The sequence below is a fragment of the Acomys russatus genome, chromosome 16 (assembly GCF_903995435.1).
Source record: "Acomys russatus chromosome 16, mAcoRus1.1, whole genome shotgun sequence".
Taxonomy (NCBI): Eukaryota; Metazoa; Chordata; class Mammalia; order Rodentia; family Muridae; genus Acomys; species Acomys russatus.
In genome coordinates, this window is record NC_067152.1 from 5,284,447 (window position 1) to 5,297,725 (window position 13,279).

General features: G+C 45.8%; 1 protein-coding gene across 1 annotated transcript; it reads left to right on the forward strand.

The window, feature by feature from the left end:
- Window positions 1-167: 167 nt before the first annotated feature.
- Window positions 168-4,884, forward strand: Rskr (ribosomal protein S6 kinase related). The gene is given in 13 exon segments (XM_051158048.1): window positions 168-306; window positions 899-1,045; window positions 1,047-1,145; window positions 1,230-1,313; window positions 1,435-1,503; window positions 1,883-1,952; window positions 2,192-2,296; window positions 2,455-2,495; window positions 3,015-3,042; window positions 3,131-3,220; window positions 3,294-3,382; window positions 3,486-3,596; window positions 4,359-4,884. Coding segments are annotated over 13 exon segments (1,221 nt in total). The 5' UTR covers window positions 168-249; the 3' UTR covers window positions 4,590-4,884.
- Window positions 4,885-13,279: the final 8,395 nt, after the last annotated feature.

Genomic DNA, 13,279 nt, shown 5'->3' on the forward strand with positions numbered 1-13,279 from the left:
GATGCTGGTCTTTTTTAGTAATTGTATTAAGAGCTATCAAGTTGTCTTGTGTCCTCCCCTCCTCAGTAACCCAGCACATTTAACGGCCACTGTAATGACTGTGGCCTCTCTCCTCACAACCCGGGTATGATGCTGACCTAACTCTGATGCAGCTGTGTACACTGGAGGAGGTGGGGCTCATGGGTACTACAGCAGCAGAGGCAGGAACTGCTTATGTAACTGGGACAGCAGATTGAGCAGAGGCTGGGGATGGGAGCAGTGAGCTGTCGGCAGGGGCAACACACCGGGGTGTCTGCTCCTCAAAAGGTAGGGTATGGGGCTCTGGCTGCCTTTGGAAGGGAAGAGAAGGAAATAAGTGCCTGAGGATAGGAAGTGCTTAGTTAGGGGCCTGTCGCTATCACCCAGTGTGGGGGTGGGTACAGAGGCTACAATGTGAATAGCCCCACTCCTGCTCGGGTTATATTTCTGTTTTGTCCTTGGAAAAAAAAAAACACAACTGTTATTGTCAGAGAGAATTTGAATTATGTCAAGGAAATCTAGGTGACATCACAGAGCCTGGGAATTCTTTTCTCTAGGGCAGTGGCCTGCAACCTGTGGGCTGCAACCCTTTTGGAGGTGGAATGACCTTTCACAGGGTTGCATATCAGATATTTACATGATGGTTCATAAAAGCAAAACTGTAGTTATGAAGTAGCACTGAAAATAATTATATGGCTGGGGGTTCCACCACATGGATCACAGGAGGAGGAAGGTTGGTTGCTGTAAAGGTTAAGACTTCAGAGAAAGGAGTCCCTGTGAAGATGGACAGAACCTCAAAAAAACAAACAAACAAACAAACAAAAACCCCAGATGGACGGGCGGAACCTACAGCACTACAGAGTGGCTCCCTTCTCAGCAGGGCGCCAACATCCAGGGGCCCTGGGCCCGAGGCTGGAAGAGCCTCTGGTATGGCATGGGGACCATCAGGTCAGGTGTGGGAGAACTGTGGGAGCTACAGTGGCATCAGCGCCCACATCAGGAGCCACTCCAGCCAGCCCTGCGGGCCACTAGAGAAGCCTCTGTCTGAGTGGCCGGTGCCTCAATTCATGAGCGTCTTTCTGCCAGAGTTTCCCATGAGGCCCGTCGGGGGGCAACAGGAGCTGAAGGTAGGCCACTGCAAAGTGTCTGTCTTTGGGGGGAATCTAGAAACAACCACTTCCAGTTGCCCTCTTCTCCATTTCTTTGTTCAGATTTTAGGCCTTGTGGCTAAAGGCTCTTTTGGAACTGTCCTGAAAGTGCTAGATTGTGCCCAGAAAGCTGTATTTGCAGTGAAGGTAGGAGTCTAGGTATTTCACTCACTCAGTAGTTACTGCTTACAATCTTAGTTGCAGAGATTAAGGAGAATAAATTAAACAGCATTAGTTTCCGTTAGTTACCATGCCTCTCCACTTGTAGGTGGTGCCCAAAGTCAAAGTCCTCCAGCGGGAGACCCTGAGGCAGTGCAAAGAGGAGGTTAGCATTCAGGTACGAAGAGTTCGGAAGGCCCGGCCGGACGAACTGAACTGTCGGAGAAAGCACCTCTCCTTGTCCAAGCTCCCTGCTTTCTTGGTTCTACCTTCCCGTATGTTTCTATCTTGGTGTAGTGTAGCACCAAAGTAAATCCTAGGAAACGTAGTTATTAGCTGTGGACACACTCCACATTCTGCCAGGGAACGCTCACCACCGTCCTGGTGTGCTCCGAAGCAGTGTGCTGGCCCCATGGCTCTCAGGAAGGTAGAGTCCCAAATGAGCTCTGGGTCTGAGAGGGAAGCAGCAGCTCATGTGCACATAAGGCAACACCTGATTTCTTGGCTATTTTTATCAATAAACCTGTCCTTTCCTAACTTGCTGTTTTTGTCCCTAGCGGCAGATCAGCCATCCTTTCGTACACAGCTTGGGGGACAGCTGGCAGGGGAAGCGACACCTCTTCATTAGTGAGTGGCTGGGTTTTGTTTCTACCCACAAAGGTCCATATACTATTATCCCCGCCCCCTGCTCCCCCCCCCCCCCGCCATTCTGCCTTTGCTTGGCTCCACTCCTCATAGCATTTCTGTATTCCGAAAGAGGGAAACAGCTGGTGGTACTGGTTTGGGCAAGAGGTCTATGATGCTTTGAGGCCAGGCATTATAGACCCCAAGTATTGCCCAATTGCCCAGACTGTGGTGCTTTGCAGTGTGTAGCTACTGCAGCATGGATCTCTACTCCCTGTGGTCTGCTGTTGGTTGTTTTCCAGAGGCTTCTATCCGTCTCTTTGCAGCCGAACTGGTCCTTGTGCTGTGTAAGTGAAAGAGCCATAAAGGAAATGGGAAAGGGAGAATTAAGCTAGTGGGGAGGAGAAAACAGAAGTGATATTTACTTCTGTAAGTCAGGGCAGAGATGGGATAGAAGCTACCAAGAAGCTGGCATGGCCACACCCGTGCTCACTGTCCTCCACAGGCTATCTCCATGACTTGGGCATCGTCCATCGGGATGTAAAGGTAGAGTGAAGTCTTTTTTCTTAGTTTGAGGAAGGATCTCAAGACGTTCCAACATGTCTGAGAAGGCACTAGGGAGGAGAGACAGTTGAGTTGGGTCTGGGTCCTCCAAGGATAGGTTTGAATGCTGAGTGAACTAACTACCTTCTGGTATGGTTGTACATGTCTGTACTCCAGAACTGTTGGGGGTGGGGGCAGAAGGGACACCACAAATTTGAGACTAGCCTGGTATACATAATAAGACCCTATGTCAAAAAGTAACAATGAAAAACCAAATCAGAATCGGGCGTGGTGGCACACACACGCCTTTAATCCCAGCCCTGGGGAGGCAGAGGCAGGAAGATCGCTGTGAGTTCGAGGCCAGCCTGGTATACAGAGTGAATCCAGAACAGCCAAGGCTACACAGAGAAACCTTGTCTCGAAAAACCAAAAAGAAAAGGAAAAAAACAAAAAAAACAAAAAACCCAAATCAGAGCCAAGGGAAGGGTAAGGTAATGTCCTCTCGCTCGCCCATGGTTTCAGATGGAGAATATTCTTCTGGATGAACGAGGTATGTCTATCCTTCCCCAGCCTCAGCATGACTGGCGGGGTGGGGGTGGGCAAGACACGGGTTGAAACACAGTTTCCGTACTTCATAGGCCATCTGAAACTGACAGACTTTGGTCTGTCTCGACGCCTCGCCCAGGGAGCAAGGGCCTATACTATCTGTGGCACTCTTCAATACATGGGTGAGAGAGAAGCTAAAGGTGAGGGGGAGGGACGGCTTAGGGGTGTGACTGACCAGCACCTTTCATGCCATAGCCCCAGAGGTCCTGAGTGGTGGGCCTTACAACCACACTGCTGACTGGTGGTCCCTAGGAGTATTGCTGTTCTCTCTGGCAACTGGTAAGGTGAGAAGATGGTTGGTTGGTGGTGTCGACGGAAGAGCTTTGCTTTGCAGTGGAAAAGACCTTATAGAAAGTTGTCTTCCCACTCCCTACCTCTTTAACTCAGTTCCCAGTGGCTGCAGAGAGAGATCATCTGACCATGCTGGCAAGTGTGACCCACTGTGAAGCTGAGACCCCAGCTTCTCTTAGTCAGGAGCTCTCACTCCTGCTCCATGAGGTAAGGGTGGACACTGCTCTCCTTTTTCACTCCCAAGCTATTCATCTTTTCACTCAAATGCTATTTCCCACCCACCTCCTCTTTTTGATAAGGGATGAGCTATTTTAACTACCCATTTCCCCTCTAGCTGGTACTGCAGTTTGCATCCCTGAGCATCTGCTGCCCTAAATCCCTCCTAATCCAGGACAGCATGGGCCATTGCTACCTTATCGTCTGTAAATCCAAATCCATTTCCTGTGTCTTCACCAGTCCTCCCAGTCTCTCCAGTCACCATGTTTCTCTTTCACAAATCTATGCTGTGGGATTTTCCTGCCTTCCACAGATCCATCAACTATTTACTCCCCTCTCATCGTCTCTGTTCAGTCTCTTTGTTTTGGTTTTGTTGTTGTTGTTTTGTTTTTCCAGACAGGGTCTCTGTGTTTTAGGCTTGGCTGTCCTGGACTCACTTTGTTGACCAGGCTAGCCTCGAACTCACAGAGATCCCTGCCTCCCCGAGTGCTGGGATTAGAGGCTCACACCACAGTGTCCAAGCTTCAGTCTCTTTCTTTTTCTCTTTTTTCTTTTCTTTCTTTCTTTCTTTCTTTTCCTAGACAGGGTTTCTCTGTTATCTTGACTGTCCTGGACTCGCTTTGTAGACCAGGCTGGCCTCGAACTCACAGCGATCTGCCTGCCTCTGCCTCCCGAGTGCTGGGGTTAAGGGTGTGCGCCACCACGCCTGGCTCAGTTTCTTTCTTATCCCAGTCTCATACTGTTTTCCTTCAGCTCTTATGCCAGAACCCTCTGCACCGGCTACGATATCTGCATCACTTCCAGGCCCACCCCTTCTTACGGGGTGTGGCCTTTGACCCTGAGCTCCTACAGAAGCAGCCAGTGAAGTTTGTCATGGAGACACAAGATACCTGGCCCAGTCCATTGGGGTCTATGCCCTTCAAGGACTTTGACTGTGATCTGGAGTCCTTGGGTCACTCCATCTCTGCAGATTCTCTACTGTAGATAGGTGCCCAGGTGGAAACTACCAACTCAGTATGACCACTCTGATGATCCAATGTTTACTTTGTTGTTCCTTGCTAGTCTCTTTGTAGGTACTGGTCCAGAGTTTAAATATTTGGCATTCTGCAGTTGATAGCCAAAACTGCCCCTAATGCTTTCCTACAACCCACCTCTCAACTGCAGGTCACTTCTTCAGTACTTTCACTTAAGATGCCAACCAAAGGCTTCTTGAACTTTATCTTCTCCATATTTTTCTACCATAATTCCTTTCTTGGGCAATAATGACACTCTGTGGGTTCCCAAGGTGCTATTTATATGTTTAACAAGCTAGTCAGGGGCCAAGTGGCAGTGGTAGTGTTGGCTATGGTGGCTCATCCCTTTAATCCCAGCACTGGGGAGGCAGAGGCAGGCAGATCTCTGCTTGAGGCCAACCTGGTCTACAGAGTGAGTTCCAGAACAGCCAGGGCTAACAGAGAAGCCCTGTACCAAAACAAACAAACAAAACACAAAAAACAAAACAACAACAAAAACCCAAGCAAGTCAGAAGCAATATAAATGTTTAAAGGTTGCAAAAGCTGGCATTTCAATACCTACATAAATATGACCTAAATCAGGTATACTGCTTTACACCTTTAATCCCAGCCAGCGCTTGAGAGGCAGGAGAATCTCTAGTGAGTTCAAGGTCATCACAAGTTGCAAGGTGAGCTCCACAGCAGCAAGCCTGCATAGTGAGACACTGTTTCAAAAAAAAAAAAAAAAAAAAAAAATCCCAGCAGTCAGGAGGCAGAGGCAGGTCCATCCCTGTTAGTTCAAGGCCAGCCTGCCTGGTCTACAAAGTGAGTCCAGGACAGCCAAGGCTACACGGAGAAACCCTGTCTCAAAAAAACAAAACAAAACAAAAAATGACTTAAGTGACTTAGGAGTTGGAGAGATGGTTCAGTGGGTAAGAGCGATCATTGCTTGCAGAGGACTCAGGTTAGGATTTTAGCACCCACAAAGGCTCATCACAAGTACCTGTAAATCCAGCTCAAAGGAGATCCCACACCTCTGCCTTCATCAGATATGCATAGCCACATACATGTGCTTATCCACATAGACACACATAGAAATAATTTAACTTTTTAAATGCCAGGCTTGATGACACGTGCCTTTAATTCCAGTCCCAGTGAGGCAGGTGAGTCTCTGTGACTTTAGCCTGGTCTACATAGTGACTTCCAGGCCAGCCAGAGCCAGATACTGAAACCCTGTCTCAAAGAAAATATAGAACAAAATAATCCAGCAGGTAAAGAGACCCAGAGCAGGTAAAGTTACCTAGAGAAGACATAATCCACCCAAGTTGAAGTTTCTATTTTCTTCCTCACATCAGGCAATTATTAGGTTCACTTTCAATTTTTTATTTTTTTTATTTTGGTTGTTTTCAAGACAGGGTTTCTCTGTGTGGCCTTGGCTGTCCTAGACTCACTTTGTAGACCAGGCTGACCTTGAACTCACAGTGATCCACCTGCCTCTGCCTCAAGTGCTGGAATTAAAAGTGTGCACCAACGCACCTGGCTCACTTTCAATTTTTAAAAATTAAATTTATTGAAAATTAGCTTTGGCTGTATGTGGTGGCACACACCTTTAATCTCAGCACTTGGGAGGCAGAGAGAGGCAGGCGGATCTCTGTGAGTTGAAAGCCATTTTGGTCTACAGAGTGAGTTCCAGGACAGTCAGGGCTACACAGAGAAACCCTGTCTCAAAAACCTAAAAATAAATAAATAAATAAATAAATAAATAAAACAAAAACAAGAAACCCCACAAGGATTATTAAACTAATAATTTTCTCTCACATAGATTTAGAATTGTTTTTGTTTGTTTTCCCTTTTGGCCTGAACAAGTAGAGCACCAGTGGGATCAGATAATAAAGAAGGAAAATTTGGGGCTGGAGAGATTCAATGGTTAAGAGCCCTGCCTGCTCATCCAAAGGACCCGGGTTCAATTCCCAGCACCCACATGGCAGCTCACAATTGTCTGTAACTCCAAGATCTGATTCACACCAATGCACATAGATTTAAAAAAAAAAAGGAAAATTTGAGATCCTGTCTTATACATCCACACCAAACAAGCTTACTAAGTACAGCATCTTGCTGGGCATGATGGCACACACTTTTAATCCCAGCACTCGAGGGGCAGAGGCAGGCAGATTGCTGTGAGTTCAAGGCCAGCCTGGTCTACAAAGTGAGTCCAGGACAGCCAAGGCTACACAGAGAAACCTTGTCTCGGAAAAACAAAAAACAAAAAAACAACCAACCGACTAACCAACCAAAACAAAAAACAAAAACAAACAAAACAAAAAAAAAAAACCAAACAAAGCTAGTCCAGGACAGCCAAGGCTAACACAGAGAGACCCTGTCTCGCAAAACAGCCAAGATAACACAAAGAAACCCTGTCTCAAAACAAAAACAAAAAACAAAAACAAAAACAAACTTAAAAAAAATAAAAAAGGAGACCTGGCTGGCCTCAACTCATAAAGAAGTCTGCCCCTGTCTCCTGGTGCTGGGATTAAAGGCGTGTGCCACCATGTCCAACTAAGTACAGAATCTTATATACAGTTTTTAGGGGAAAATGGGACAGAATCAGCAGAAAATTACCTTACAATGGAATGAAGTCAGCAGGAAGCTGATCTGGCAATGTTTAGCAGCCTTGGGACTATCAGCCCTTTAGGGGCAGGAGTTGGTTTCTCAGGGTACAAAGCTCCCCTAGGGCCCTGGCCCCAAGCCACTATTGGCTCTGCTAAGCATATTCCTAGTTTTAGACAAGGAACTTCATTCTTCCTCTCCATATCCAGCCTCGGGAATCCTTACGTTAGATCTGCTTGGCTTCTAACACCTTTAGTTTTAAGATTCAGGGATCTTGGCTGGGCTGTGGTGGTGTATGCTTTTAATTTTAGCACTCAGGAGGCAGAGGCAAGCTGATCTCTCTGAGTTCCAGGCCACCCTGGTCTACAGAGTGAGTTCCAGGCCAGCCAAGGCTACACAGAGAAGCCCCATCTCAAAAACTGAAAAAAAAAAAAAGCTAGATGTGTTGGTTGGTACATGCCTGTAATTCCAGCACTCTTGGAGGCAGAGGCAGGCAGATCTCTGTAGATTGGAGGCCAAAGGGAATCCAGGACAGCCACGGCTACATTTGTCCGGGGACTTAGAAAAAGATTCAGGGGTGGGGGCTGGAGAGATGGCTCAGAGGTTAAGAACACTGCCTGTTCTTCCAGAGGTTCTGAGTTCAATTCCCAATTCCCAGCAACCCCATGGAGGCTCACAACTATCTGTAGTGAAATCTTGTGCCCTCTTCTGGCCTGCGAGTGTACATGCCGGCAGAACACTGTATACATAAGTAAATAAATCTTTAAAAAAAAAATGCAGTGATGTTGTGTTGTTACTGTTTTATTTTGGGATCCTACAGATCAAACCAAGAGCCCTGTGTGTGCAAGGCTAGTATCTATTGACTTACATTCTCAGGGTTATTCATGCAGGGTTTCCCAGTCCCCAGAAACCATCTCTTTAAGTTGCAAAAGCTGGTGCATTCAATTCACTTAGGCAGACCTTGAATTTGTGATCTTTCAATTTTCCAAACGGCTGAGATTATAAGCCTACACTATTAGACCTATACTAAGGTTAGATTTTGATGGATAGATGAAAGGATTGAGAGCCATAGCATCAACTTTAGGATTTCAGGTTACGGATGTAGCTCAAGAACATTTACCTGTTGTAAAGAAAATCATCCAGGGCTGGAGAGATGGCTCAGAGGGCAAGAGCACTGCCTGCTCTTCCAAAGGTCCTGAGTTCAATTCCCAGCAACCACATGGTGGCTCACAACCATCTATAATGTGATCTCAGTCCTCTTCTGGTGTGCAGGCAGAACATTGTATAAATAATTAATAAAAATCATCTAGGCCTTTTATGTACATTTCTGGCCTTTGACTTCATTTTCTTTTTTTTTTTTCTTTTTTTCCGTTTTTGAGACAGGGTTTCTCTGTGTAGGCTTGACTGTACTGGACTCGCTTTTGTAGACTAGACTGGCCTTGAACTCACAGGGATCCACCTGCTTCTGTCTCTCAAGTGCTGGGATTAAAGGCATGCGCCACCACGCCCGGCTCGAAAGTCCCATTTTTATTCTGTTTTTAAAAAATTTAAAACCTCAATGAGTATTTTGCCTGTAGGTATGTTTCTCCAGCCCCTTTATTCTGATGTTTAAGGGAAAATCTGCTTTAACCCAGGCTATTATTTTAGTTATGGCTGATCTCTTTTTCAGGACCAAAAAACCTGAAGAGTATTCTGTATGCTCACGCTTATTAATCTCTCTGGATTAGGCAGGTTTCCATTTAAAAAAAAAAAAAAGATTTATTTATTCATTATATATACAGTGTTCTGCCTGTATGTATGCCTGACCGCCAGAAGAGGGCACCAGATCTCAATACAGATTGTTGTGAGCCACCATGTGGTTGCTGGGAATTGAACTCAGGAACTTTGGTAAAACAGACAGTGCTCTTAACTTCTGAGCCATCTCCCCAGCCCCGAGGTTTCCATTTTTATTAGCCTCTGTAAAATTGTCTTTTCTGGTTTGTGCTTTGGCAGTCCCTATGAATCTCCATGAGTTTGATGCTCTGTGTGTTATTGGGTTAGCGGGATGTTCAGTGATGAAGAGCACTTGCTGCTCTTGTAGAGGACCGGTATTTGGTTCCCAGCACCCACATGGTAGTGCACAACCATCTATAACTCCAGTTCCAGGGGACCTGATGCCCTCTTCTGACCTCTGCGTGCAGGCACACAACTAGTGCGTGTAGACATATGCAGACAAGACACTCACACATAAAATAATAAAAGTGCTAAGGGGTCCTATGACTAGAGGTCATAATGTTCTGTGTAAGCATGCTCAGGGCATTCCTGGCAGACCGTGTTATGCGCAAAGAGGGGAACTGGCTTCACAAGGCCTGAGGATGCTGGCCTTTGTCTAATCGCCAGATTTTGGCAATTTGGAATTTCCTTTGGACTTGAAAGAACCATGTGGTGAAGGAGAGAATCAAGCCCTGCAAGTTGTCCTCTTACCTCTACACACACACACACACACACACACACACACACACACACACACACACGTGTAGTGTGTATATGTATAGCGCACACTTAATGAAAAACAAATAAGCTATTAGTGACATATACATGGGGGAGGACTAGGGATATATATAGTTCAGTTGGTAGAGTGCTTACTTAGCATTCACGAACCCTGAGTTTGATCCAAGCGTGATGTCAAAATTCTGTGATCCCAATATTGTGGAGGTGTGCCTGTGCGTGCGCATGTGTGTGTGTGTGTGTGTGTGTCAGAAATTCAAAGTCATCCTTAGCTACATAGTTTGAGGCCAGCTTCAACTTGAACTCACAGTGACGCCCTATCACACACACACACACAAAGTAAAGACAAATAAGGATGAAGGTAGTCGATTTCATGATGCCATCTTAATATTAATTATCGGATCACTGAGGCAACGGTGAGTGTGTCACCAAGTCCCTTTTGTAGGTCAATATTAATATAGCTTGGAGACAATTATCATGTAAGTGTTGTCTGGATTCTTTCTTAGAAAATGAGAGGCAGGTGTGCTGCCTCACTCCTGTGAGCCCTTGGGAGATAAAGGCAGAAGGATAACTGAGGGTTTTGAGGCCAGCCTATGCTGCCTCGTGTGTTCCAGTGCAAAACTCAAGAAATGGAGAAAGAAGTATGGCATGGTGGTGCACACTTTTAAATCCCAGCCCACAAGAGGCAGATGCAGGTGGATCTCTGTGAGGCCAGCCTGGTCTACATATCAGTTCCAGGACAGTAGAAAAAGATCCAGTGTCAAAAACCAGAAGAAGAAAGAAACAATAACTAAAAAGAAAGGAAAGCTAAAAGGCCAGCTATGGTGGCACATGACCAGTAACTCCAGCATGTAGGGTTTGGAGGCAGGAGGCACACTTGGAGGTCAAGACCAGCTCAGGGCAACATAGTGGATTTGAGGCCATTTTTTTTCTCCTGAGACTCAGGAGGCAGAGACAGGTGGATCACTGTGAGTTTGAGGCCAACCTGGTCTACAAAGTGAGTCTAGGACAGCCAAGGCTACACAAAGAAACCCTGTCTCGAAAAAACCAAAAACCAAAACCAAACAAAAAAAAAAAAGATTTAGTATTTATTTCTTTTATGTACATGAGTGTTCTATCTTCATGTACACCTGCAAGCCAGAAGAGGGCATCAGATCACATTATAGATGGTTGTGAGTCACCATGTGGTTGCTGGGAATTGAACTCAGGACCCCTCCAACAGCAGATAGTGCTGAGCCATCTCTCCAACTCACCCTGGACCTTTCTGTCTGGTGCTGGTGAGCCCCTCTGTCTCTGTCTCTGTCTCTGTCTCTGTCTCTGTCTCTCTCTCTCTCTGCACCCACCCCCCTCTCTGCCCAAGAAAGGGTTTCTCTGTGTAGCCTTGGCTGTCCTGGGCTCACTTTGTAGACCAGGCTGGCCATAGAGATTCACCTGCCTCTGCCTCCCAGATTGCTGGGATTACAGGTGTGTGCCACCTTGCCTGGCAAATCTGGGTATCTTTTTTTATTGTTGTTGTTTTGTTTTGTTTTCCAGATAGGGTTTCTCTTGTAGTCCTGGCTCCTAGAACTGCTCTGTAGACCAGGCTACCCTTGAATTCACAGAGATCATCTTGCCTCTGCCTCCTGAGAGCTGGGATTAAAGGTGTTCGCCACCACGCCCAGCTCTTTCCTTTTTTCTTTAATGTATACTAGTGTTTTGCCTGCATGTATGTCTCTGCGCCATCTGTGTGCCTGCCTGGTGCCCACATAAGCCAAAAGAAAGCACTAGAACTGGGGTTATAGTTGTGAGCTGCCATGTGGACACTGGGAATATGAACCTGGGTCTTCTGGAAAAGCAACAAGTACTCTTAACCACTGAGCCATCTCTCCAGCCCAAACCTGGAACACACTCTCTCTCTCTCTCTTATTTTTTTATTATTTTTGGCCACCCTGGACTCGTTCTGTAGACCAGGCTGGCCTCGAACTCACAGAGATCTGCCTGCCTCTGCCTCCTGAGCGCTGCGATTACAGGCGTGCGCCACCACACCTGTAATGGAGAATTTTTTTTTTTTTTTTTTTTTGGAGAACGTTTTTTATAAGTTTGAAGTCAGCCTCAGCACCTTAGCAAGAGCCTGTCACAGTAAAAAGAAGAAGGAAGAAAGAAAGAACTAATCCTAGACACCTATGTCACGCATCAAACTATCTGTATGAAAAAAAAAATCTACATATGTATAAACAAAACCAGTATGCACGTTTATACGTGTGTTTATACAAAAGAGTACATATAATTGGTCATTACATGAGGGTGGTAGACTTATGAGACAGTCTGCCTTTAGTTCATCTTTACATTTTATTGTTTTACTTATTTTTTAAAGATTATTTATTATGTATATGAGTACACTGTCTTTGTGCACACCAGAAGAGGGCACCAGATCACATTATAGATGGCTGTGAGCCACCATGTGGATGCTGGGAATTGAACTCAGGACCTCTGGAAGAGCAGCCAGTGCTCTTAACCACTGAGCCATCTCTCCAGCCCCTGTTTTACTTATAACTACAATTTTGATACCAAGCTGTTAATGTTCTTTCCCTTTTTATCTGCCCCTTCCTACCCATAATTGCTACTGGGAGCACCCTATCTTTGTATGAATATATCTGGGGTCTGCTCTACCAACTGCCACAAGTACTGAGCATCCCACACACATTTGTGTAACGCAAGCTTTTGCTAACAGTTACCTGCCTGGATTTTCCTGCCACCGCCTACTATTTATTTCCTGGATCTTTTTTGATGGACTATAAATACTTCTTGAGATATACCTTCTGCTAAACCTAGGCCAATTGCAAGCTCAAAAGCATTCTCATGACTCAAGAACCTGAGGCAGAAGAATTGCTGGAAAAAGTGCTTTCTCCATGTAGCCTTGGCTGTCTTGGAACCAGCTCTGTAGACCAGGCTGCCTTTGAGCTCTGAGATTTGCCTGCCTCTGCTTCCCAAATTCTGGGATTAAAGGTCTGTGCCACCACAGGCCCTCAAAAGGTTTTAAAACATGAGGTTTTAACATATTTTATGTACCCTAGCATATCTAAAATGTTTCAATATGTAATATTAATATTTCTCTATGAGGTCTGAAATGTGGTGTGCATTTTACACCTGTATTACATTCCCATGTGAAGAATTCAAGCCGTACAAGGAACGCATATGCTTACGGGCTTTAATCCCAACACTCGGGAGGCAGGCGGATCGCTGTGAGTTCGAGGCCAGCCTGGTCTACAAAGCGAGTCCAGGACAGCCAAGGCTATACAGAGAAACCCTGTCAAGAAAAACCAAAACAAACAAAAACAAAACCAAGAGAGAATGAGTTAATAAGGCTCATCATAAATGTGCAGTACAGTACATGTCTGTCATTACTTTAGTCATCTTACTGCAAGAAAGGTCAGAAATTCTGAAGGGGCATTTATTTACCTGAAGGCCTAAGTTGGGCACTTAGGGACTCTCTCAGACCGTTATGAAACTGGCACCTGCGCCTGGACAGCCGAACCCTGGGTGAAGTGCGGCTCACTCGGGTACTGAGGGAAAAGGAACCACTGAAACAGGACTCCTTACTTCCCAGTT